Raw genomic sequence first — 24,960 nt, 5'->3', positions numbered from 1 at the left:
TATTGGCTGACACCAACGTGACCATTTCGCGGAAAGCCAATGACGGGTTTGGTGGATGAGGCCTTGATCCCGAAGCCACGCCCAACGTGGAAAGCCTCCTCTATTGAAAGAAAAGGAAAGCATTGAGAGAAGAGAAGAGAAGAGCAGAACGGCGCCTGTTTGACTTCCTGAGACAAGAAGAACAGAGACAGACTGGACCTTCCAGTTATGTTGTGTTTCACGGCGTGCACTTCCTGTTGTCATGCCATTGTATCATGCCAAGAGCACTCATGTGTCGCTATTTTTGCTATGCACGCCCATCCCAAAAATACCAGAAGAGAGAGGATGACAAGGAGGAAGAAAGACAAACATACCTTTAGGATTACAAAAGACAGAGGCTGCATTTGGTCTGTTTAATAGCACAGTTTTCTATTAACAAAAGGCTCAATGACACAAATATCAGTGATGTGGTCTCAATACAATTACATGGTGAGGATGATGTGAGACAGAGCTGAAATGTCATCAATCCAACCAGAAATTCCAGTTTTACAGATAATAGAATATGAAATCAAACTTTTACCAGTCATTCAAAGAGCAGAAAATAACAATGCCATGTCTCATTTAAACCCTGAAGATTAAAAACCCAGAGAAGGTGGTGTCATCATCTTCATCAGCAAAGAGCCCATTGAAGAGCTCACCTCCAGCCACCTGCAACCACACTTTGTCCCCCACCTGCAGGTGAAGCACAGCTCCCCCTGCTGCCTGGTCCTCGCTGCTCTGGTAGTTGTCTGTGGTGTGGATGATCTTTGCTCCGTTCTTCACCAGAGCCACTTTCACGTTCCTGGAGAATACGGTGATGTAGTAGGTGAAGAAGTAAGCGCCTGCTACGGAGCAGCTAAATCTTCCTGTTTGAACATCATAGTGATTCTGTCCATTGTAAATAATCTTGTCAAACCGGATGGGTACATTGGCTGCTGGGAGTTTAGTGTGTGCTGTGAGTCCCACAGAGAAAGCGCTCTTAGAGATAACAGCTGCATCTCCCTTCTCTCCTTGATTGCCCATATCACCTCGAGACCCTTTATCTCCACGATAGCCAATATTGCCTTTGTGACCCCGAACACCAATCTCTCCGGTAGGCCCGGGTCTGCCGTGGGGTCCCACAGGTCCTTGAATGCCTCTCTCCCCTTGGAGGCCAATTTCCCCCTTTTGACCCTCTGGTCCATGAGGCCCCACCTCTCCTTTAGGTCCCTGTGGTCCTGACAGGCCAAGCTCTCCTTTATTTCCTTTCAGGCCAATGGGCCCTTGCACTCCTTGGGGCCCCATCTTCCCAGGAGGCCCACGTTCTCCATTATCACCCCTTTTCCCTTTGAGCCCGACTGGGCCAACTGCACCTGTAAATCACATCACAACCTCCATGTTCTTCAGTGTTATTGTATCATATTCAGCACAAATATGTAAATGTATCTATATATTCCAGAAAGCCACACAAAGTACAACAAAATGAGAGAGAAAAATTTGATATAAAAGTAGTGAACAATAAATTTCAACATACATTCTTAGCTTTTAACTTGATGCAGCTTATCATTAGGATACGTACCAGGTTCTCCTCTGTCTCCCTTGATGCCATCCATCCCTGCTGTTCCACCCGGACCAACTTCACCTTTTATTAATGAAACAATCATATTATTCAAACGCTTTAAGTTTATGTGTATATAATAAGTCCTACAAAGTCTCTATACCTTACCTTTATCGCCCTTTTCACCTCTGAGTCCATCCCGTCCATCTCTGCCAGGCAGGCCGTTGTGTCCAGGGTCCCCTGGTATTCCAGGGTGTCCACAGACACAGCCTTTGTCCTGGGTTACTACCTGTGCAACACATCTGCAAGCCAATAGGAGGAGCAGGAGAGTAAAAGTGAGCCTAGTCTGCAGCATTGTCTTTGATGCACTCCTCTCTCAAAGTGAACAAGCGACTTTGAAAAACCTTTATATCCAAAGAAGTGCAAGCCAGCGCATCGTCGACCTCATCGCCACATGTTCTACTCTAATGTACACGTGTGCCAGTGTGTTGACAAGGTGCCACCAGACTGATACACTGAGAGCTGAACAAACACAACCAAGACACCCAAGCAAATAAATCACAAGCTGGACAAGGACTTTGGACAACAGTGACCATAACCCACCGATTCCATTGGTCTGAGGGTTTGTGGTTTACTTATTGGGTCAGAGCCTGTAAGTTACACATCACCTGTGCTGCTCTAGATGCTTCTCCTGTCTAATTATAAGCTCAGACTCAAAGTAATGTGAATACCAGACATGCAAGAGGCCATACAGTCTCACATGTGCTGCATCCCTTTATACACTGAAGCAAAGCATATGGAAGCCAAGCAAGCATACCATGGTTATACATTACTATAGCAAGATATCATTGAATTTATTGAGTAATAGAACGGGTCATAGTGGTAATGCCTTTGAATCATATTAGCTGTTATGTATTTGTTTTGTTCTGAAAGGGCAGTGCCATATAAGCTCTGGTTATTCACTGGATAATATTAGCAAATGGACATGTTCATTCATGCATACTTGGGACTCATATGTGCTCTTTAAAATGGCAATAGTAAGTAACAACAGACCCATAAACTGCATTGTTGCCATAAAATTTGACCTTTTGAGCTCTGAAGCTCTACCCAACCTAACCGGAATGCCTTAGAGCAAATATTTATTTTAGGTAACGCCCTCTTATCCTCCAGCACAGCATCACTCAGACATCAAACAGTTTGGTAAACAGAAAAAAACCCTGAGGACCTTCAGATCCACTTTTCCATGTTTAGAGAGGGACATTTGCTCATGGACATTTCCAGAAGGAATTTTTTGGGAACTACAGCAGAAAATAAAAACAAGTAATTATTGCTATTCTCTCATCACAAACATCGATTGACAGTTTTGGTGACACTTCTGCTCGTGCCAAATCCTCTGTGGTTTGATTACATCATCATCAGCCCTGGAGCTGGTACAGATTTAATAACATGCTCAAGGTCAGCTCATCAAGGTGAGTGCGTTCTGGCACAGGCTTGAGTCAGGACTCTCTGGCAGAGGGATGCTCTTACAAATCCCGCTGCCCCTTTATTAGATTGCATAGAGTCGTGGGAGAGACGTGAGGGATGGAAGCAAGGGAGGGGGGTGAAATGCAACTAACATGATGAAAGAAAACCATCACCCATAAATCACTGCCTACACCCATAACCACCAAGCTCCCATGATACCTCAGCTTGTGCATGAAGACAGAAATTATGAACACAAAAATGAGTTTGCATCCTTTATTTTATTCGATCATTTTTGTTTTTCCCACACAAGGGTCAAGATATAAATATATTTCAAAATATAAACATGGCAATACATAAAAGTGCACATTCAAGCAATGGGTTAACCTGGAACCTGAAATGGTAACTTCACGGTCATACATGTTGGTTGCTGCACATTGCTTTTACACAAAATGAAAACACAATGTGGACAAACACATAAAGTAGCAAGCAGATCACGAGGGTATCTCATTTAAAAATTTGAGGCCAATATATGAGGACACAGTCCCTGTCGTCCCATAACCAGGCACAACGTGAGGTTGATTTGGTTACAGAGATTACTGCAACAAGTCTTCAGACGAGATAGCAGAGACATCATTAAATCATAGCTTTAAGGCTACACATGTACACACTAACACACCATCCTAAAGTCATGACCAAATGAGATAAATGTGGATGAATGTACATGAATACAAAAATGGCATACAACATGCTACAACACTGGCTTACAGTATTCCTGCTACATTTCTTCAACACAGATGTGGCTTGCTTTGAACAGCGAGTTCAGTCAGAAGGTCTTTGTAACACTAAATTTATGTTAATGACTCTGGGTTCTGTGATAAGCGATCATTTGGGACATCATGAGAAGAAACTAGATAACAGAGCTAGTGAGAAGAGAGCATATGGTCAATCAGATCTACAGCGTCTAGCATCATTTTTTTGAAGTTGCGGACAGAACACCCTGTGTGGGAAAAGCAGCAGGGAGATATAGCTTAACGGCAGAGGAAGTGGTATGGAGGATATGAAGGATTTGGGGCTGCTATATTACTATTATTCATAGAAAATACAGTCAAGAAGCTTGGGGATAAGATCAGCGATGTGTAAGTGAGCTACATGATCTGGCGGTGCATGCCATAGCCGGTCATACCAGCTTGGGAAGCCCCGCGGTTGCTGCCCATCTGCAGGCCAATCAAGCTCTGGCCTTGCCGCAACTGCTCCTCGGTGAAATCTCGCCGATATCCCTGGGCTTTCCTACACACGTGGAAATTCACAAGGCGAGGCAAAGGAGTGTGAAGGGTTATGGTGATATAAAATGTGAGAGTGTTAGGCTTTTCTGTTACTGTACCTGTGGAACCAGTCTCGGTCACCCCTGTAAAGGCCGTCGTCTTTAGTAACAGCCAAACTCCCCAGAGCCATGAGGGTTCTTTGCACTGCTGCCATGTCCTTTCCTAAAGCACAGGACAACACAACCATGTTTGTACACCAAAGCTATAAATGCAACATACAGTATAATGTGGTGATCATAAATAAGGCTCTAAGGAGTCATTGGTTTGTTCTGCTTTGTCAGATTCCTTCACCTTCCCAGAGGTCAACAGTTTGAAATATGTCAGTGGTTGTGACTCCATAGGCTTCTGCTGCCTGCAGGAACTGAGAGATCTTCTCCATTTGTTTGAAAGCCATCTGAGTGTCTAGAATCTTCCTGATGGGCTCCTTCCCCCTTGGATAAAGGCTGTTAATGATCCTACAAAGAATCTGTGGAAAAATTGAGGATGGAAAATGTAATTATACCAAACTTCTTAGAAGTACAACTCACCTTCATACACACTGACAACCGTTACAGACCAATGTGAGAATGATCCATTAATTACGCAATGATAAAATCCAGATCTTCCATATATATGATTGCAAAAGTTAACAGTATCTGCTTCTTGGAGAGATTTTCAACACTCCCAAGAGTGACTTTTGTCAAACCTCCCGTGAAAGGGTGTGGAAATGTCACTTTCAGCTTTCTAATTGAGAAAAGGTGTCATCTGTCAATGGAATGGCAACATGCAGTATCTATTAGTGCTTTGGATTCTCTGCAGTCTTTTTCTATTCTACAAATATCTGCTTAATGTTTGACGTTTAGTGGCAGTTAAAGCACAGGAACACAAGGTGCATCTCCTGTAAGGACCAAAAGTACATTTTCTTTGGCTTTTCACATATTGTTGATCGCTTCTTTCAAAGGTGTTCAAAAAGTCTTACTGTTGGCAATTAAGAATTCATGGTGCAGTAAACACTGTTTTTGTCGGATCAAACATCCCCTGTTACTATATTCAGATTTACAATCCCTACTGATCCCACATTCAGCTGGTAACTAACTCAATCATCATGTCTAAACTCAAGGCTCATATTAAGTATCTTGAGACCAATGATATTTCATCAAGTCTTGGATTACAGACCACAAACTGAGTCACAATTATGTCCTCATGGGTGCTTTAATTTTGGAAGTTGGAAAAATTATCATGTGTCATATTCAATAATTAATTCACTTCTATTCTAGTACATAGGCACTCACTGTTCCATCCATCAGCCATTTCTGGAAGTTCTGCCTGCCCGGCTGTGGTCTCTCCAGGTTCCCTCCGGACTGAGCCACGATCCAGTCCACCAGCCGCTGCTCCAGGTCTGGATCATACTTCTGCTCGATTTTCTCTTGCACTTCCCGGCTCAGTCCGTAACTGGGCCCTCTGTTCGCCATGGCAGCTCTCGCAAACTGTGCACAGCAGTCTTGCAAGAGAGACGAATTGCAGTGTAGAGTTACAGCAAACATAAAGCTGAAACAGCAACATTACATAACCCTGTAGCATACAGAATTAGCCCAGCTGAATCACAACAATGTCTCTAATATACTAAGAGTGCACTTTTTTATCATGAAGCTATTCTGACACTACTGCTTCCCTCTGACTGAAATAGAAACATACATGCTCACTTGTAGCTTTATACTCTATCCTGAACCATCACATTGTTAGAAGACTAAACAAGGAGCCTCATGTCCCCTCTGTCCTAGCAGCACCTGTGTCCCTCAGCTCAGCATCCCACCAGGCTGATCCCCAGAGACTGGAGCAGGGTGTGGTCCTTGGCAGTTGCTCCAAGGAGGGACAAGCCCACTCATTACTATGGAAACAGCTTGTTTCCTGCATAGAGTGCAGTGATGAATTCACACACTGTATAAAATGTTTTCAACTGTAACCTCTAGAAGGGGGTGGTTATGATGCAAATGATGCCAAAAGTAGTTTTTATACTAACACGCAGTCATAACAATCATGTGCACAACGCACAGTTCTATATTCAGCATACACTATATTAAACATTACGTCATCCCTTACGGTGGACAAAACTAGATTAAAAATGTTTTTGTTTAATTTGCAACACAATCTGTAATATTCTTATTTCAAATGAAGAAGTAACGCCATCCAATGTTACGACGCAGCACCGATTCCCCTTTGTAAAACCACCTTACGGTTTGCGCACACACACAAACACACGCACAAGCACACGCATGCATCCATACTACAGCAGTGCATCAAGACGCGTTCACTTGTCATGGAGTTGTATGAGTTTTGACTGCATGTATGCAGGCAGGATGGCAGGATGACTTACAAAGAGCAGCTCGGTCGCGTTTGGTCCCGTCGTATCACCGCGTTAAACCCGCTGAGCGCTGCAGGACAGAGGATGCTGAGCTGCTGAAGCATCCATGAGGCAGCACAGGCGCGTCCGGACACACTGGAGCTCGGTGTGTCCGGGAGGGAGGGGTGACTCGCTGCTTTTATACACTAGCTCGTCCAGCATCAGGGCCCCCTAGAGACTCCTCATAACGCTGAATGCGACACGACACCGCGGCCGGACGGCAGCTCCTCCAATGCAGCTTCAGCAGGGGCGGACAGAGGCGTCTGCCCCCCTCAGCTCAGAGTGCCCCCCACCTGCTATATGTTTAAAGTTATGTTTGAATATATCAGGTGTAGATAAATTCATTATTATCATTAAATTATCATGAAATTATCTTTGTTAATGTTATTGTTTGATTGTGGCTTATGTGAAAAATATCTAGATTGAAATGTTGTGATATATTACCATGGTTCCCAGCATATGGCAGTGTTGTGAAGCTAGTGTGTATGTGCACTGGAGAACATGATGTAGAAACTTTCGGTGGTGTAACACAGATCTGGATTATCACATTGGTAGGTATTATATTGGACATTCACCTGTTTGTCTACATATTCTTTTAACAAGTTGGCCCACACTTGGCCTGTGACTTGCACGTTATTCCATTATATGAGATGACCGAGAAACACTTTAGTATTGGACTTAAGCTCAAGTACACTGAGGAAACTAGGCCAGCTTCTCTTTTACCTCGAACACCAATAATATCTCCGTTGAAATGACGAGAACACCACATCCACCTGAGCTCCACAGATTTACTACATTCCTCTTCTGCATCACTACCACACCCAGGAGTGGGGGTCAGTGATTTGCTCAGGGGTGCTCAAGCGGGTTAGGATGTTTGTCTACGTTGCTGGGATTGATTGCTTTAACCAGTAGGCCGCTTTCCTGTTCCCTCACTGTGTCAAGCTACCACACAAGCCAGGCACAAAAGCTTATTGTGTGTTACAGGCTGCCTCTGGTAGTTTCAATAATGAGAGCCATTTTCTTCCTTTATTGAATTAGGGGTTTTTGTGGAGGATAAATGCTCAGACACAATGCAGCGTGCAATGCAATGCAGTCGGCAGAGAACAGTGGCTCAGTATGACCAGTATGCTACAAAGCCTGTTTAAGCAGCTGGAAATACATCTACAAAGCATTTACTAGACAAAGAGCTGTAGGCCATGAACGCGCTTCTTTACATCTTCTCCTCTCACATGGTTACACAGGACATGCAGGATTATGTTTCTGTAAATTATTTTCTTTGGTTTCAGTTCTGACATAAAGATGACTGATTGCATAGTTTAACTGTGACTGAAAGGTCAGAGCTGCAGTTAGCAGGGCTGAGAATGTAACTGGTTGGTTTCGCACCATTGAGCATAAGCCAGCTAGTGGCAAATTACATGTTAATCAACAGCCCAGTGGCTGCAGTAGAGCTGGACTCTTCCTCCTTTACTTGTTGGCCTTTAGGATGTTACCGAATCTTCAGGTACAATAAAGCAGAAGTGGCTGCAGTACTTCATGATTTAGGATTTATATTCACTGTATGTGTGTATGACACTGATCAGTGCCGTTTCATCATTCACCTCTGGGCTTGTATTACAGCTGCTTCCTGACTCAGAAATCCTATCACCTCCGTTTAGTGGCCATGGTAAGTAGAGTTAAAGCCTAATTTAGAAATGATGTAGGATTTATACAGTTGTAATATGAGCCTTCATTTATGAGCTGCTGTGTAAACTCTGAGTCTCAGATGTTGGTTTCCAGATGATAATATTGACAGTGTGCAGTGCTTAGTTTGTGCTATAAGTTCACACGCCCAGGGCTGCACTTCGGTGTGAAGAGCTTTTATTGGCCAAACAGGTGAAAAGTAACTCAAAAAGGCACAGGAAAAAAAACTGTGGAGCTAATTAAAGCAACAGAGAACACTGAGAACGGTGGCAGAGACGGCAGCAGTCACAGACCTATCAAACAACACTCAATGTATTAACGTACTGTAGAAAACAATGCAACCTGAAGACATAAGGGACCAGCTCACAGGCGAGCTCCCTTTTATATAGTCTACACTGGAACGGCATGTCTAATAAAAAACAAGGGGAGGAGAATGAAGACGATAACAGGTCAAATTTGGCAGAGAAATATGAGCATTTCCATATTTGGTGATTCCCTTGGGGCTATCCCTTCCCAGCAGAAAAGTCTTTTCGCCCTTCCAACTTACCAACCCCCCCCCATATTCGTTACTCAGACCAGCGTCGTCAACTTGTCTATAAGATCGTCAATGGTGTAAACCATGAGCTTGATGTCATCCTTTTCAGACATGCGGTGTTGGCCGTGTCGCCTAAGGATGACATCCACGTCGGGGCTGAGGATGCGTTCGGCCACCTGCATGGAGATGTGCCAGGGGACGTCCTCGTCTTTCAGCCCGTGGATGAGCCGCACGGGACAAGTGATGGGGAGGGGACTATGGAGCACACAGTGATTCTCTGCCTCGCGCAAAAAGTCCATGTTAAACTTGTAAAGACCCTCCTCCGAATGTTTGGTGGGCACCGTCCACTCCCCCTTCTCCTCAAACTCCTTACGAGTCTGTGCATCAGAATCAGAAAAGAGTGCAGACGTGCCATGTTTAAATTTAACGACTGTTGATTCACAAACAATATAACAATAAACCTGTATAAAATATAACAATAAACCTGTATAAAACCTGTAATAAATCATGAAATGTTCCCACCTCCAAAGAAAGAGAATTGAATGATGTCACCAGGTGGTCAGCTGCAGTGGAGATGCCCACCAGTGCAGCAATCTTCTCTGGTCGTGCAATGGCTGCCAACAACATGAGCCAACCTCCTATACTGGAACCAACCAAAATCTAGAAAAAAAGAACATCATAATTAAAAAAATGTTCCTTCAACTTAACAAGTTGATTGCCTTTGTACAGCTTCAGTACAAAGGCAATCACAGAAAAAAATTACAGCAATGGCATATAGCCTCTGGGTTTGATAAGGTAGCACAGTGCCACCCTCTGGAGAAGTGGCGCCAGAACCACGTTAGATAACAGGAATGGATGTTGACATTACATTAGCATACATTTTATTATTGATTTTGCTTATTCATCAGATTACTTAATTAATTACTTTACCAATCCCCATTTGGCCTGTCAAGGGAAAAATTACATTCATTTTTAGTAATTACTGGTGAGAGAAAGTTCTCTTAGCATTCGCAGGAAACCACAAAAAGGTTCATGTATACAGCAATAATAAAATAAATGAGTAAGAGCACATTTGTCAAAATCATGAAATTATAATTTTGCAAACAAATCAATCAATTTGTTGAAGTTTCTCAATTCCAACCCATCCTGGAAAGAGCCTTAAGCAAACACTGCATAGATTATTAACCAGCAAAAGCACCAGAGAGACACGACCCGAAGAGTAAACAGTTTACAGTGTGTTATACCTGTGGTCCTTCTGCTAACTCGTCCAACACAAAAAGTACATCTTTCTTCCAGGTACCAATAGTTCCTTCTGCCATCACCCCCTCTGAGGCCCCGTGTCCTGTGTAGTCAAACCTGGGGAAGACAGAAATACAGCAAACCGGGGGTATTTAAGGGTAAAACCAGAGATAAGTTGCACAAAATCAAAGACAAAGGTCATTTTAAGGGAAGTGGAGGCTTTACGGCAGGGGTGCCCACACTGGTGCCGCTGTGTGTGCCACAGCCGAGGCCGAGTGTGTCTGTGCCCGGTGCCGGTAAGTACTGCAGTACGATGCCGGTGCAGGCTAACTTTTAACGATAGGCTACCTTTGTTTCAATGCCATGCAATCTACCCACATCACCTTCACGATCGACGTATTGGGCTTTACGGTAACAAAACAGCTACAGGTGAGGCTATAAATGATCCTAACAGTGGTGTTTACTGAGGTATGATGTTATCAGCCAACCTGGTAGATACTGAGTCACATTCGTAGACAAGTCTGAGCGAAAAACACAAGTGTGCGAGGAGAGTAACTGCATATAACACGTCTGCTGTTACCATAGAAAGATACAGCTTTCTTTGGCGACTGGGTGTATTTATGTCTCGCCTCAAGACACAATCTGACATATCATCTCTGTTTGTATTCCAGGACTATGATGCAGGTGTACCCGGGAGGGTGAGGGGGGGCGTTTGGATGGAGTACCTGAGGTATGAGTGTCCTAGCGACTTGCAGAACTCCTCCAGGGCCTCAGCTTTCTGGCCGGTCATGTTGGAGCCGTACCCGGGGAGGAAGACCACCCCGGGGCTCTTCCCCTTCACTCTTCTGTAGGCCAGCTTGGGCAGGTCAGGCCGTGTGGCATACTGAACTGTGGACTTGTGTCTCACTCCTTGAAGACAGATCAGATCAGAACAAAGTATCATTGTTATGGCATAGCAAGGTTCCAAACTCCAAACATCAGAATGTGAAGTAGGAGGAATGGAAAGACGGTAAATAACAAAACAAGGAGCAGATACACCCAAAAATCCAGCATAATGGCTTTCATGTATGCCCATTTAATAAGGGAACACATGGTACATTAGGCAACAAACAGTCTTAGCAGTAGTCTATCAAACATATCAAACACTCCAGGTATCTGAATCAAGTTAAGTTTTGACATATAATAGATAAGCTAGATCGGTAAAGGGGCAAACGTCTCACCGTTTACATGCCCTACATTTTTAAGACGACGCAGCTAGCCAGCCACACCCCCCTCGTGTCCTTTTAAACTGCCCTACGTATAAATTCAGCACTACACATTAAATATAGTAAAACATACAGACTCTAACTAACCTTCCAGGCGGTTTGAGGGGTAGGCAGGGAGTCCTCCATGGCTGAAAATGGATGAAAGCCCTCTGCGGCAGGACCTCAGCGCGACGGCTGCCATACTGCTCCTCCGTGACCCACTGCGGAAATATCGCGAGAACAGCCGCTCTAACGTTGATCAGCACAGCAATGGTCTACAGACTATAACATTCTGTCAAATTTACCTGCTGCTCACAAACTTCACCGTTCTGTCAGAGATCGTTCTGTTGCGTTCTTACTCGCTATCGTGTTTAGATCCTAAAATTTAAATGATAACGAAGACTGATACGTAATCCTGTAATAAAACATTTAGCGGAAATATGAGTTACAATTACTATTATTTGTTACATTATTAGTATTTGGTTATAAGAGCAGCCGAATCGCTGTGTGGTGGATTACAGCTACATTAACCATAGAAATACATAAAAAGCCAATTTGCTAATTAATTACTACAATAACTACCTCATCAAGAGACCAGTGAGCTATTGTAATCTATATTTTATGTTATATATATGGTAAGTATATGGTATATATATGTTATTTATATTTCAGATATTTTAACCATATGCTGACTCGGGTACTGGCCTCGAATATAAATCCCGGATTTACTGTTTTGGATCGGTACGGAATAAAGTGATTATATGACGGGGGTTAACTGCAGGCTATTAAGTGTTCAATCTGACCTGGTTATGAAACACAGTGTAAGTATAAGTGATCTTGTTGTACATTTGTGCCTGTCATGTGTGTCAGTTTGTAACATGACTCAGAGCGTCACAGGCGGAAGGTCACGGAGCTGCAGAACGGAACGGAAGCGGGTGTAAAAGCCTATCCGCCATTGTGGAATATGGTGAGGGATATTCCAGGAAGACACTAGTCTCTTTCAGACTGACGGAGAAACGCCATCTGCGCCCTGATCGGACACATTTGACGGCTTTAGCTCAGATACCGAGTCGAGCTTGTTGGCGGCGGCAGCCCGGTGAAGCGGATCGTCGTCTGGGGTCTTGAAGGAAAACAACACCCAGCCTGCCTGGTCAACGCGAAACGGAGGGATCGGACGAACCCGAGAGACGAGAGACGAAGCTAGGAGAGCACCGGAGCGCGGAGCACACACGGGGGGAGGAAGCCGCGGACAGTCTCAACACAGCGGTCACTCTCGGTTTCCTGGAGGATGTCTGCGACCACCGTCGATCAGGTGACAACCGATCGCTACTGCAAATTAAGCCTGCGGCGGAATGAAACTTTACCGAACACAACACTTTAAATCGGGCAGGCACGGCTGATCGAAGAGACGGAGGAAGTCTTTGATATACGATAGCTATTAGCGGTAATGTAGGCCGACTCTGCTGCTAACCTACCCGGGCTGTAGCCGGCTACCAATGCGGCACCGATTACTGGATGCTATAGCGATTTTACATCCGGTCAATAACGCAAAGCGACCTGTAAATGTGAACATCCGGGCTTGAGGTTATTACAGACGTGCAGTTATATTTATCCACAGCCTGTATTGTGTGTGTGTGTGTGTGTGTTCGTGTGTGTTCGTGTTCCTTGTTTCTCGACGTGATCTGACTCGTCTCTTTTCTCGTCTCTGCTGCCCATCATTACAGAGACCTAAAGGACAAGGAAATAAAGGTAATATCTTCATTTCAATGTCATTTCTGAAGGGCTAACGTGTATTCTATTAATATCCAGTGATGTGGATTTGACAGTGCAGCCTAAACTGCATCATATTTACGTGCCTCTAATCCTGCATTTGTTTTGATGTGATTCTATCAATGAAAAATGAATCCTCAGATATGAAAAATATCTCAAATGTTCGTCACATCCATGTGATAATTTACGTTTGTTCTTTCTGCTCTAAGTGCAAAACGGATCAATGCATCAAAAGGATGGTATGAATGATGATGATTTTGAGCCATACCTAAGCGGCCAGACAAATCAGGTAATTGTGTTACAAGCCACAATGTGTTTCCTGTTTGTTCCTAAAGATGACAGGTGTCCCTACATTGGTCTCATCACAAATTCAAATAGCTTTTTTAAATATTAAATTGCTCTTTGTAATTCTGTAACACCCCTTAACCTGCTGCGTTTCTGCCCCACACAGAGTAACAGCTATCCACCAATGTCTGATCCCTACATGCCCAGCTACTATGCTCCATCCATTGGTTTCCCATACTCTTTGGGAGAGGCTGCTTGGTCTACTGCAGGTGACCCTCCTATGCCCTACCTAACTACCTATGGACAGATGAGCAATGGGGAGCCACACTTCATCCCTGATGGTGTGTTTAGCCAGCCAGGTGCCCTGGGGAACACCCCTCCTTTTCTCAGCCAACACGGGTTCAACTTCTTTCCCGGCAATGCAGACTTTTCCACCTGGGGTACCAGTGTGTCTCAGGGCCAGTCTACACAGAGCTCAGTCTACAGTAATAGCTATGGCTACGCCCCCAGCTCACTGGGTCGAGCCATCACGGACGGACAGGCGGGATTTGGAAGTGACACCCAGCTCAGTAAGGTTCCGGTGCTGAACAGCATTGAACAGGGCATGACAGGGTTAAAACTGGGTACAGATATGGTGGCAGCTGTCACCAAAACCGTGGGCTCACCACTAGGAGGCACAGCAGGTATGAGCAGTATGGCAGCCAATAACCTGCCTCCTTCTGTCAGCTCATCTGCACCTAAACCTGCCTCCTGGGCAGCCATTGCCAAGAAGCCGGCCAAACCACAGCCCAAAGTGAAACCCAAAGCCAACATGGGGATGGGGGGAGGCGTTATCATTCCCCCACCCCCCATAAAGCACAATATGAACATTGGCACCTGGGACGATAAGGGGTCTCTGAACAAGCCTCCATTAGCTCAGGCTATGATGCCCCCGCAGCCTATGGTACAGCAGCCTCTCCTTGCTCAGCCACAGCCTCTACTGCAGAACCCATTGCCCCCTCAGCCTCAACACCAACACCCTCACCAACACCCTCACCCACACCAACACCAACACCCACACCAACACCCACACCAACACCCACACCCACACCCACACCAACACCAACACCCACACCAACACCAACACCACCAACACCACCAACACCAGCCCCAGCACCAGCACCAACACCAACACCAGCCCCAGCACCAGCCCTTCCAGCTCCAGTCTCTCCATTCCCCTCAGCACCCTCAGCACCCTCTGCCCCCTGGCCCTGCTCATCACCACCTCTCCTCTCAACCTGGCCCCCCTCAGCCCCTCCACCATCAACAACCTCAGCAACCTGGGCCACCCCCCAACCGCTGGGTGGCTCCCAGAAATCGGGGCGAGGCCTTCGGTCTGGGTGGGGGAGTCCCACTTAGTGCCTCCCCTTGCTCTGGAGAAGTTCATCCTGTGCTGGAGAAACTCCGTGCCCTCAACAACTACAACCCCAAAGACTTTGACTGGAACTTGAAAAATGGACGCGTTTTCATTATCAAGAGCTATTCCGAGGACGACATCCACCGCTCCATCAAGTACTCTATTTGGTGTAGCACAGAACACGGCAACAAACGGCTGGATGGGGCGTACCGTTCGCTGGGCGGGAAGGGGCCCCTCTACCTGCTGTTCAGTGTCAACGGCAGCGGGCACTTCTGCGGTGTGGCTGAGATGCGTTCCCCGGTGGACTACAATGCCTATGCAGGCGTCTGGTCTCAGGACAAGTGGAAGGGCAAGTTTGAGGTGAAGTGGGTTTTCATCAAAGATGTGCCCAACAACCAGCTGCGACACATCCGACTTGAGAACAATGACAACAAACCAGTGACCAACTCCAGGGACACTCAGGAAGTGCCTCTGGAGAAGGCCAAACAAGTGCTTAAAATTATCGCGGCGTACAAGCATACCACCTCAATCTTTGATGACTTTGCACATTATGAGAAACGTCAGGAAGAAGAGGAGGCTCTGAGAAAGGTTAGTCAATGGAAGGTAAATTGCCCTTTGATATAAAGAGAGAGAGTCACCTTCACTGAGTCATTGCTATACACTACACTGTAATCAGCTGATCCTTTCCACACCGCCCTCACACGGCTTGTAGCTTCCTGAGGTTGAAGCAACAGTGTAGCATAAGCATATCTTCCCACAGGCTTTACCAGCAAGATTGACTTTTACAACATGACTCACAAGCAGGTTCAGGAACCTCTGATTTTTCATCGGCCATCTTGAGCTGTCGACGGTGATGATCTGCCCAAGTGGATTTAGATACACGGAGGTTTCCTGAAATAGCCTGCATTCCTGGCATTCCTTCTCTCAGACAAAGGCAGATGCAGGCTCTGGTCTCCCTTTGAACGCCAAGCCTCCCCGCTTTCCACATCCTCCTCATGCTTTATTAGCCCTTAGCAACATAAGCCCTCAGCCTGCAGACTGGCTGCGGCATGCCTTGCGGTCGGTCTAGTTTGCATTAGATATTAGTAGATCTAATTTAGAAGAGTAGATCGTTCAAAACATCTCCTAGTAAAATACAAAAATTCAAATGCATGATAACATTTCTCTGCACTCCCAGCTCTGAAAAGAAACACTTGGTAAGCCTGTGCCCTCAGAGGAGACTAAATACGCTGTGGCAGTAATAGTGATTTACGTTAAATGTTAATCTTAGTACGAAAAACTCGGGAAGCTCCTGCTGTGCAAAAACAGCAGCCAAGGAGTGAGCAACATAAAATAGCTGGAACTCTGCTGCAGCCATTCTTAGATTCCCCAGTATGCTAATCAAATTGCATTTAGAAAACCACCACGACCCTCTCCCTGCGTTTCACCGCCCCCCCTCCTGCTGCAGGCGCCCCATTGATGCTGTATTGACTTCTGGCTGCTGACCTTGTTAATATGCGCTGGGTTACTTTCTCATAAATATTTCAAGTCAATGTTTTCAAGCATCTGAAAACAACCTGTCAGTAGAGAGCCTGTTTCATCCGGCGTAGTGCAGGCGTTGCGCTGTGCTGCTTTTGTAGCCTTGACCTCCTACATGACAGGATCGGCCCAGAGGAGGCCTCACCCTCTTTTGCCTGACAAGGTTAATTGTTATCCATTGTTTTGCCTGTCTCTCTCAAACTTTGAGAGTTGTCAAACCACAGCTGCCTGCTCGCCAACACCTTCCCAAAGTGTTTCTTGAGCAAACTCTGGCTACAAATATTGTCACAGGGTTTTCTTAACATGTCTGTTTCGCTAATTAATAAACAGATGCAACACCTTCCTAGTCTAACCTGGAAGAGCTTGGAATCATCTGCATAACATTTGGTTATGAACCAAATCTATGAAAAATTCAAGGTCTGAAAGTGTCTTCATCATTTGAAAGGGATCAGAGCGTGCATACCTCCACCCTCCACCAAGGCAGAGTAGTCCCCCCCCCCGCCCGCCCGCCCGCCCACACACACACACACACACACACACACACACACACACACACACCGGCCCCCGCCACTGCCACTGCCACTGCCATGACGACTGACATACCAACAAATGTTTGATTCTATCATGTCCCGTTCCAAAGTTGTTGACCTAATGTAACTGTTGTTGTCGTTATAGTGCCACCATCAGGTGGATTGGGCCTACATGGATGGATGTGGATAGACGCAAGGAAGAGAATAGAACCGTAAGTGCTACACTTTTTATTTCTTATGATTCAAAAGTTCAAATGGTTATTACAGCACCACAATCAGGCTGACCGGAACCACAATTGAATGGATCCCTCCCAGAGATCATGTCCAGCCTGCACACAAACCAAAAATAAAACCTCCTTGGTGGAGGTAAAAATGGATTGTCAGTTTTCCTTTTCATTCAAGTGAGTTGAAAGTGATATGACGGCCAAGCCTGTTGTTGTGGAAAGGGTCCTGTTTAGACTGGATTTTGTCAAGGGCTTTGTCCCCAGAGCCACAGCCCAGTCTGAGCAGCTCTACTGGGTATTAAGTTACACTGGGGGGGGTCTCAGGCTCACAGGGCCTTCCCCAGACCACTGACATGCACATCCCCCTTTCTCAAAGAGCACACTGTTCCACCTGAAACATGGCACAATGAGGCCTCCAGCCCAGTCAGGAGCATCAGTCTGCGATGTTCTCGTGGGAACTTAACTTTTAATGCTGTTGCTTCTGTAATGAATATGTCGATTGTTGTTTGCTTGTTGTGACCCAGGCCGCACCCTTTGGTACAGTATTTAATATGTGAGGTGTGTTGCGATTCCTGCAGTATTTATTACACCTACGCGCAGGTGTATTGTAATCACCGGCGTCTGTCTGTCTGTCTGTTTGTTTGTTATGGCGATGACCTGCCACGTTAGGGATCAGGCTCAGCACTCTTTCCATGGTTTTGATTCCGTTCAGCCTGAAGGTGCCACTTTTAACTCCCTGTATTCCTTTAGATGCATTCATACAGGCCACACCCATTTGCCTGAACAGATTTTCCACCATTTTGAATTTGTACTGTGAGCAGCTTTCATGCATTACTTTTTTTTTTTTTTTTTTTTTGATATTCTTCACTGTAAAGATACAATTTGATGCAACATTTGAGTGGGAGTGGCTTATCATACAAAACAGGGATTATTTAATTTACTGTAAACACATTAGGTGCTCTTATGCGCTTACTTCTTATGCAAAGAAGAAACATCAGTCGACCTGATGGTGGCGCTATACAAATAACAGTTTTGGTGAGTAACTCGAACTTCCAGTCGTCCGTGTTTATCTGCGGCTAAGTGAGAGTTTTTGCTCCAAGCTAAATGTATTGACTGCTGACATGCCTGAAACATAAACAGAGCTGAAGATAGCACATAGCTTAGGTCAAACAAAGCCTGTTTCTCATGCAGTGGAGACTCTCAGGCTCTCTGTCATGCTATTCTTTTAACACAAAACACTACATATTATGTGACTAGATATTTCTACTTCTTCTCATCACTTACAAGTATAGACCAAACCTAAGGACAGATAGCTGCTTCTTGGAGACATAAGGGTTAAATGTGTTCTTGGCAGTATTTTATGTCAATACCTAATCAGTGTTCAGATGTTTTTTTTTTTTAATCTTTTTATTAAAGCACGTCAGACCTGCCTTAACCATAAATGCCAAAATCAAAGCAAGAGTGTCTTGTAATAAATATTGTAACATTGTGGATTAATCTGTTTGTTTAACCAACCTTGAGAGTCAAAAAGTGATGGGACAGTTCATCAGCATTTGTGATGGTGCAAGCAAATTGCAACTAGAAGAATACATTTGGGTTATAGACCTTGGAAAGCTGTTACAATGAAGAGCCCAAATGCCAAAAGTGAGCTGACTAAGAGAACATTATGTTCAGTCTGTCCAAACCTCAGACACCCACTGTGTTCCTCACACCAAAGGCACAGATGGGTACAATTCAAAACCAAAATACATTTTAAAGCCAGACTAATATTTATGCAGTAACAAACAAATCTGGAACTGCAGCATCACTGTCCCTGGTTGACGACTGGTGGTGACTCAGGTCTCGTGTCTGAATTCTAATCGATTGGTACAATTATTTTTTTATGATCCAAAGTGCGTGTAAGAATGCACTCGAATAGAGACATTCAGTAAACTCTGCATCGCATTGTTGTAAATGCACTTTTTACGAGAGTGCGCAGAGTGATGAAGACTGATTGAGTCAATTATCTAATACATCCCCTTTATACGTATATAAGTATAGTCAATCATTATTGATTGCCTTCATAGGGCCATGTGGTCCACCGCCGTCGCAGTAATTTAATCAGAGGCCTCTGAGCAGATGGAGCACCTTCAGGACTCAAAGCTCAACCGAAACAATCTTATCACAGGGCTCACAAATCCAAATCACCACAGACATCAATGCAACTGCATGATGACAGCGTTATGGGTACTCAAACTTGAAGAAATTTACAAATCTACGTGAATCTTCCTTAGAAATAGCTTTCAGATACTGAGCAGCTTTATTTGTTACACAAATGAAGGAAAGCCAACGCTGGAGCTCTGGCATGTCATTTTTGGAGTTACCACTTGTTTGTCTCTTGTCACTTGTTGTTCTGTTTCTCTGTTCCAGTATCATTCACTGATCATATATTTATTCTTCTCTTGCCAGGAGCGCAATCGAAAGAAACAGTAACCTTCAAGCAAGCTCTCTGCTAGAACTGCAACACTAATGATGTAGGACCTTAAATAATTTGCCTGACCACGAGGAGGGAAGGCTCTCACAATCTCTCTGCTGAAGAAGACAATGTATCTACACACTTGAACACGACGAGAAGATGGACCCATCTGTACCTGTGTTCCTGTCTCACCAGAAACGAACGTAACCCACTTTGAAATCTGTCTTTAAAGCACTTTCAGTTGTTCTCAACAGCCTCTACCAACACCCTTAACGCTCTCTAACTATGTGTTTCTTCTTCTTTAATTATGTTTGTGATCAACTAACTGACTAACCCAGAGTAGTCAGAAGACTTGTTTGTAATTTTTAATGCCTCAAATGTTTGGGATGTTGGTGAGTTTAACTGCCTCCAGAAGAGATGTAGAGATTTACTATTGATCTCTTACTTGAATCTGTATTAAGCTGTTGGATTCCTCAGATAGAGGCTGGGATGAATTGGGAGACAGCCACAATCACGCCAATCGTAGGATGTGTCCTTCCTCCACCTGTTCCCTCCCCCCCTCACCCCCCCTTTTCTGCATCTGTTTCTGTGTACCAAAAGATTACGATTATGCAGCAGGCTGGCGAGTGCACATCTTTGTTTTTCTCACTTGTGATTCTTGTCAATTCTGAAGTGCATTTGTCTGAGGAGAAAGCTGCTGCTGCTCTGGTAGAACTCGCAGCGGCCTCGCTGGGCCCTGTGGGTGACTGTCTCTGCTCTGATGTTGATGTACTGTATACCGTACCTCAGGCTCAATCTAACTGTCACTCAAGCACTTTTGGGAGAACCCCACCCCCCTTCATTCCCATATCAACCCTCCCGCTCAGTTCGACTGGGATTCCCCCAAAACAGCAAGACGTCGGCTACAAAGATGTGACAGTTTTCTCCTCTAGGTAATTCACAAGCTAAATAAAAAGTACCCATGTTTAGCGCAAACTTGGCTTTTTTGTTGTTGCTGTTTTCACACACACTTTTGCATGCATTGGGTAACCAGAACATCATTCACAAACCTCTACTCTCTACAGTAAACCTACCAGGGCCTTTATACTGACTGAAAATGCATTGATTGATAAGTTTTAAGCCTGACACATAAGGAAGAAGTTTATTTTAGGTTACTTGACTGTGAGCTGGCGGAGATGGAGAAACAACACAGCTGCATACGTATCACCAGCGTCCAGCTTCCTGTGCAAGCTCAGAATTGATCATATTATTATATTGTTGAGAGGAGGATCCAGCAGTTCATGTCGGGAAGCTGAATGAAGCACCGGTGAGGTTTAATGGTTGAACTGCTAATCCAAATGAGCACATAAAACACAGAAATAAAGATAAAAACATAATGGGAACTGGCATTACTCCTACAATACAACTACGTTATTAAATCAGTAGTCAAACCTAAACACCGGAGTTTCCAATAGAACACATCTGTAATGACTGATCAGATCTGTGTAGAAAGTCTTGATGAGTCAAGTCAGATTTATATTTCTGAGTTTATTTCCATTTAAAACTCAAGCAAAGGAGAGATTTGATCTCGCACGTCCTTGAGGGTGATAGAAGATGACGTCATTCGACACCACCCACCACCAGGATGCCACAAGAGACAGATTTAGGCATTTCCTGCTGCATTTGTAAAGGCCCGACGCAGTCTAGGAGTGCTGCGAGAGAGGCCAAGCTGAGCGATCCTGTAAAGTCGCTGACGCTTGCTGATTTGTGTAAGGGTTCATTAACTTTAACGCTTTCCTGCGAGAGATAAGAAGTTCACCTGTAGGTAGCCACAAGGATACATAAGGACATAGAGGCGCCTCTTACTGTTGATGTGAGCAAAACGAATTAAATCGGTGCACTTTGACTCACATCTTGATTTTAGTTGTCATATGAAACCTGAAGGGCATTTCCTCTTTCTCTTTTAACACAGCTGTTTGTTCAGTTTAGTCCACCAGAGGGCACCAATGCATCGTACAGTTCCAGACTTGCCTTTTCCCCCTGCAAGGCAGCAAAGCCTCCTTTCTTCTCAAGCTCTCCAACTCCTACAGACACAATTACAGCAGGATGAGAAGCACTTGTTGTGTTTCCGCGTCTTATTTTCAAAGCAATTAATGCCGCCCAAGGCTTTGCGCTGAGAGGTTGGAGAGAATGAGGATGTGAGCGGGAGAGGGAAGAAGAAAAAAAATCCCTTTATGTTTGTCGAGGGGGAATAAAGAGCTGTAATTATAACACTTTGGATCACAACTTCTCTCCTCTGTGTGTTAATTTGTACATCCATCAGGATAACACAAAAGACCACACTTCTCCTGCCTCCATTTGTATCGGAGCACAGCAGGCAGAAATAAAGAGGGAAATCTATTTATTCTCTTCACAATGGCCTCACAATTACTGGGGGTGTGATGGTGCTGAGATGTACACATTCAGAAAAATGTCTAACACTGATTTAATTAGCGGCTCCCCATGTGTGTACCTTGCTTGCTGAGCTGATGAATGTACAGTACAGTAACAATCTCCAGCCTTTTCACCGTTTCTTGACGCTTTATGCACCATAACACTTAGAAAAGCGACTGTACACACGATTTTCTCACAAACATATAACCGCGCATCCGGGATCGATGTAATCGGTAGAAGGCTTTAATGTTACCAGCAGCTGTTTGGGCCCAATCGGCAGTCGAAGCTGTTCCAAAGATATGCCAAGTGGTCTTTTGTTAACCATCCAAATGTCCTTCTGGAGAGAATTCTGCTGAGTGAAGATGAGAGAAGGAGTTGAGACGCTTTTGAATCTTCAGTTCAGCACTGAACACTCATCAACACACAGCTGAAGCCAAGGATGGGTCAACGCTCAGGGTTTCATTTCACACTCCGGGCCTGTGTGTTACTCAGTACTGTGACTATGTTTACTGGCATTTTGTCATCTATATGTGTGAGTATCATCTCATACAAAAGCATCTGATATTGTATGTGATATTGGGCTGTACAAATACATTCCATTTGATTTAATTTCATCTTCCCATGTTGTTTGCTGCTGCTGCTGCTGCTGGCATGATGATAAATGGCATCAAATGTCATATAAATGTCCAAACATTGACAATAACGATCCGATGAGTCACTGAGCGGGTCGGGCAGACTAGTCAGTAAACTTTATTCTCAACTGAGGAAATGTTGTTTTGACTGACAGTAATGTCTGAGTTTTCTTCCTGGCCTTTTCCTCAGTGTCTCTGTTGCCATGGTTATATCATTATCTATGAAGTGAAAGAGGAGACTGAGTATTTTGCGCAACACAATCATGTTGGTCTGACAGATTGGAGAGACTTTAATGTACTTCAAACAGTAATGGAGAGATGAGTGAAACGCAGTGTCATTTATATTAGATATTGGTATTTCTGGTAATTCTGTTCAGATTTTGAATACGAACACTTCATCATTGAGGTGATTATGTTTTCGTTTCGAATAGATTTTCATTTGTATGGATTGCGTTCCTATTTTTTCGTGTATTTGTGCTAGAATTTATTTGTGTTTCCAGTAAAGAATAAAGTCATGCAGCAAGATGACGCCGTCTCAAATGGCCACATGGAGGCGCCGTCCGAGAGAGAGAGAGAGAGAGAGAGAGAGAGAGAGAGAGAGAGAGAGCGAGAGAGAGAGACTAGTATGGCTTTGAAGACCTAGGAAGTTTCAGGTTTTTATATGCTCATATTTTCTTAATTCCACACATTTATTGCTCATTCTCAGGTGGTTTCTGAGAAGAATGAGGTTCTGTGACTCTTTACATTAATTCTACATCCTCCTCCTAACGAATCCATTGATATTAACGGCAAGCAAGTTAGGCAGGGGAGCCAAATTCAACATCAAAGCTCTGCCTGCCAATCAAATTCCAGATTAGGGAAAAGTTCAAACTGAGATCATGTAGCCACACACTCATTTACATCACCGCTTTCCTTACTGGAACAAGTTTGTGTCACATTAATGATTCAGCTCAATTAATAACAGAAATGTATGACCGAGTCTTTTCCCTCCTGAGCTGCTGACTGAAGCACAGCCTGTTCTATTTACAGGCTTAAAGAGCAACACAATGTCAGTCATGAGACGCGCTCACCAATGCCATCTACAGCACAATAAAGTAGTGACTCTCTTGAAAATGAGGCCCTTCTTAATCCTCTTATAATTTGATCAATGAAGTTATTCCAGCAGCAGCAGGAAAATGAAGATAGGTAGTCGTCAGTCTGCATGAAGCTCTTCACAGCTCTGGATATGTCAGAGAAATGAAATCTTTATGAAAGCATACAGACAGTGTTTGGAGCAACGGGAAATAATTCAAAGCTCAGGGTCATTAATCTGTTCAAATGTTTCCTGGCAACAAGAAGTACTTATTTAATCAATGCCTCAATGTTGATGCGACTTGTTCGGGTAAGAGAAAAATGTTTGCTCTGTGTATTACTAATGTAACTGAAGCTGTGAAATAGGTTTCTGCCAAGACGTGAGTGCCTGAGCAACATGGATGCAGCTTCAACACTCCTGATGTCCTTCACACACGAGCAAGACGCAGCAACGCCAAACCTAGTAGAGGTTGTTGATCTTGCTTTACACTTTACTCATCTTGCTTTTTTCTTCCACTGGAAAGTCACTGGTGAAGGAGGGGGGGGAAAGAGAAGTAGAGGGCAAAAGGAGTCAGACGTGAGGCGGATGCAGGTCTCTAATATGAGCTGATCTGTGTTCGTCCATCATTCGTTTTGCTGTAGACCGTACACGGCTGCGCTCGGCTCTTAGGTTTCAGGTTACTCAGTCTGGTTTGCCGTTGAGTGAAAGTGTGGAGGGGAAAACGTGCAAAAGGGGAGGGCGAAGGAGAGAGACAAGAAAGAAGCACCCTGCCCTTTAAAGACTACACACAGTTAACCAAGCACGGGTCTCATGTTGGGGATATGGAACTTTAATCTAGGCTGCAGATGAATGAAATCTATGAAGTGGAGGAATGAGCAAGAAATCCTGCACCCAGAGGCTCCGTGCCACATCTATAGCTCATGACTGGACCGCGGGCCGTCTGTTGAGGCGATGATTGGAGGCTACACTGGCCGTGGTCAAGCTGCTTATTGAATTCAAAGGTTGGACTGTGTCCTGCGCGGGGCTGGGGGTTTGCGTTACGGGGGGTAGGGCGGGATGGAAAGGTCTGAAATGTAATGCATTTGAAATGAAATGGAAAGGTGCCAAGAAGTGAAATATGAAATGCAGGATGCTGAGGCCTGGAGTCTCCGGAGTCACCGGTCGGGACTCCAGACAGGAATGTGTGTGTGTGTCTTAGTCAGTCTAAGTGCATGTGTACAGCACTGTGTGTGTGTATGTGTGTATGT

The 24,960-nt window shown here is 44.6% G+C and overlaps 4 protein-coding genes across 4 annotated transcripts; 1 reads left to right on the top strand and 3 right to left on the bottom strand.

Moving 5' to 3' along the window:
• Positions 1–405: 405 nt before the first annotated feature.
• Positions 406–2,047, bottom strand: c1qtnf9 (C1q and TNF related 9). The gene is made up of 3 exons (XM_076158116.1): positions 1,724–2,047; positions 1,577–1,639; positions 406–1,370 (listed from the first exon to the last, which is right to left on the bottom strand). The coding sequence occupies exons 1-3, from the start codon at positions 1,908–1,910 to the stop codon at positions 601–603; spliced, it is 1,020 nt and encodes a 339-aa protein (XP_076014231.1). The 5' UTR covers positions 1,911–2,047; the 3' UTR covers positions 406–600.
• A 1,249-nt stretch (positions 2,048–3,296) lies between these two features.
• On the bottom strand, positions 3,297–8,430 carry tagln3b (transgelin 3b). The gene is made up of 4 exons (XM_076157961.1): positions 5,613–8,430; positions 4,633–4,807; positions 4,401–4,503; positions 3,297–4,306 (listed from the first exon to the last, which is right to left on the bottom strand). Exons 1-4 carry the CDS (start codon positions 5,862–5,864, stop codon positions 4,165–4,167), a joined length of 672 nt encoding a protein of 223 aa, XP_076014076.1. The 5' UTR covers positions 5,865–8,430; the 3' UTR covers positions 3,297–4,164.
• A 131-nt stretch (positions 8,431–8,561) lies between these two features.
• abhd10b (abhydrolase domain containing 10, depalmitoylase b) lies at positions 8,562–11,635 on the bottom strand. Its single transcript, XM_076157959.1, has 5 exons — positions 11,528–11,635; positions 10,901–11,084; positions 10,181–10,292; positions 9,459–9,596; positions 8,562–9,313 (listed from the first exon to the last, which is right to left on the bottom strand). The coding sequence occupies exons 1-5, from the start codon at positions 11,619–11,621 to the stop codon at positions 8,972–8,974; spliced, it is 870 nt and encodes a 289-aa protein (XP_076014074.1). The 5' UTR covers positions 11,622–11,635; the 3' UTR covers positions 8,562–8,971.
• On the top strand, positions 11,626–20,566 carry ythdf3 (YTH N6-methyladenosine RNA binding protein F3). The gene is made up of 6 exons (XM_076157958.1): positions 11,626–12,731; positions 13,144–13,168; positions 13,399–13,478; positions 13,641–15,458; positions 17,064–17,130; positions 19,591–20,566. Exons 1-5 carry the CDS (start codon positions 12,708–12,710, stop codon positions 17,106–17,108), a joined length of 1,992 nt encoding a protein of 663 aa, XP_076014073.1. The 5' UTR covers positions 11,626–12,707; the 3' UTR covers positions 17,109–17,130; positions 19,591–20,566.
• The last annotated feature ends 4,394 nt before the right edge of the window (positions 20,567–24,960 follow it).

This window comes from Genypterus blacodes, unplaced genomic scaffold (assembly GCF_046128005.1).
Source record: "Genypterus blacodes isolate CSIRO-AG114 ecotype Tasmania unplaced genomic scaffold, CSIRO-AGI_Gbla_v1 ptg000076l_1, whole genome shotgun sequence".
NCBI classification, from domain to species: Eukaryota; Metazoa; Chordata; class Actinopteri; order Ophidiiformes; family Ophidiidae; genus Genypterus; species Genypterus blacodes.
This window is presented reverse-complemented; position numbering and strand designations above follow the sequence as displayed.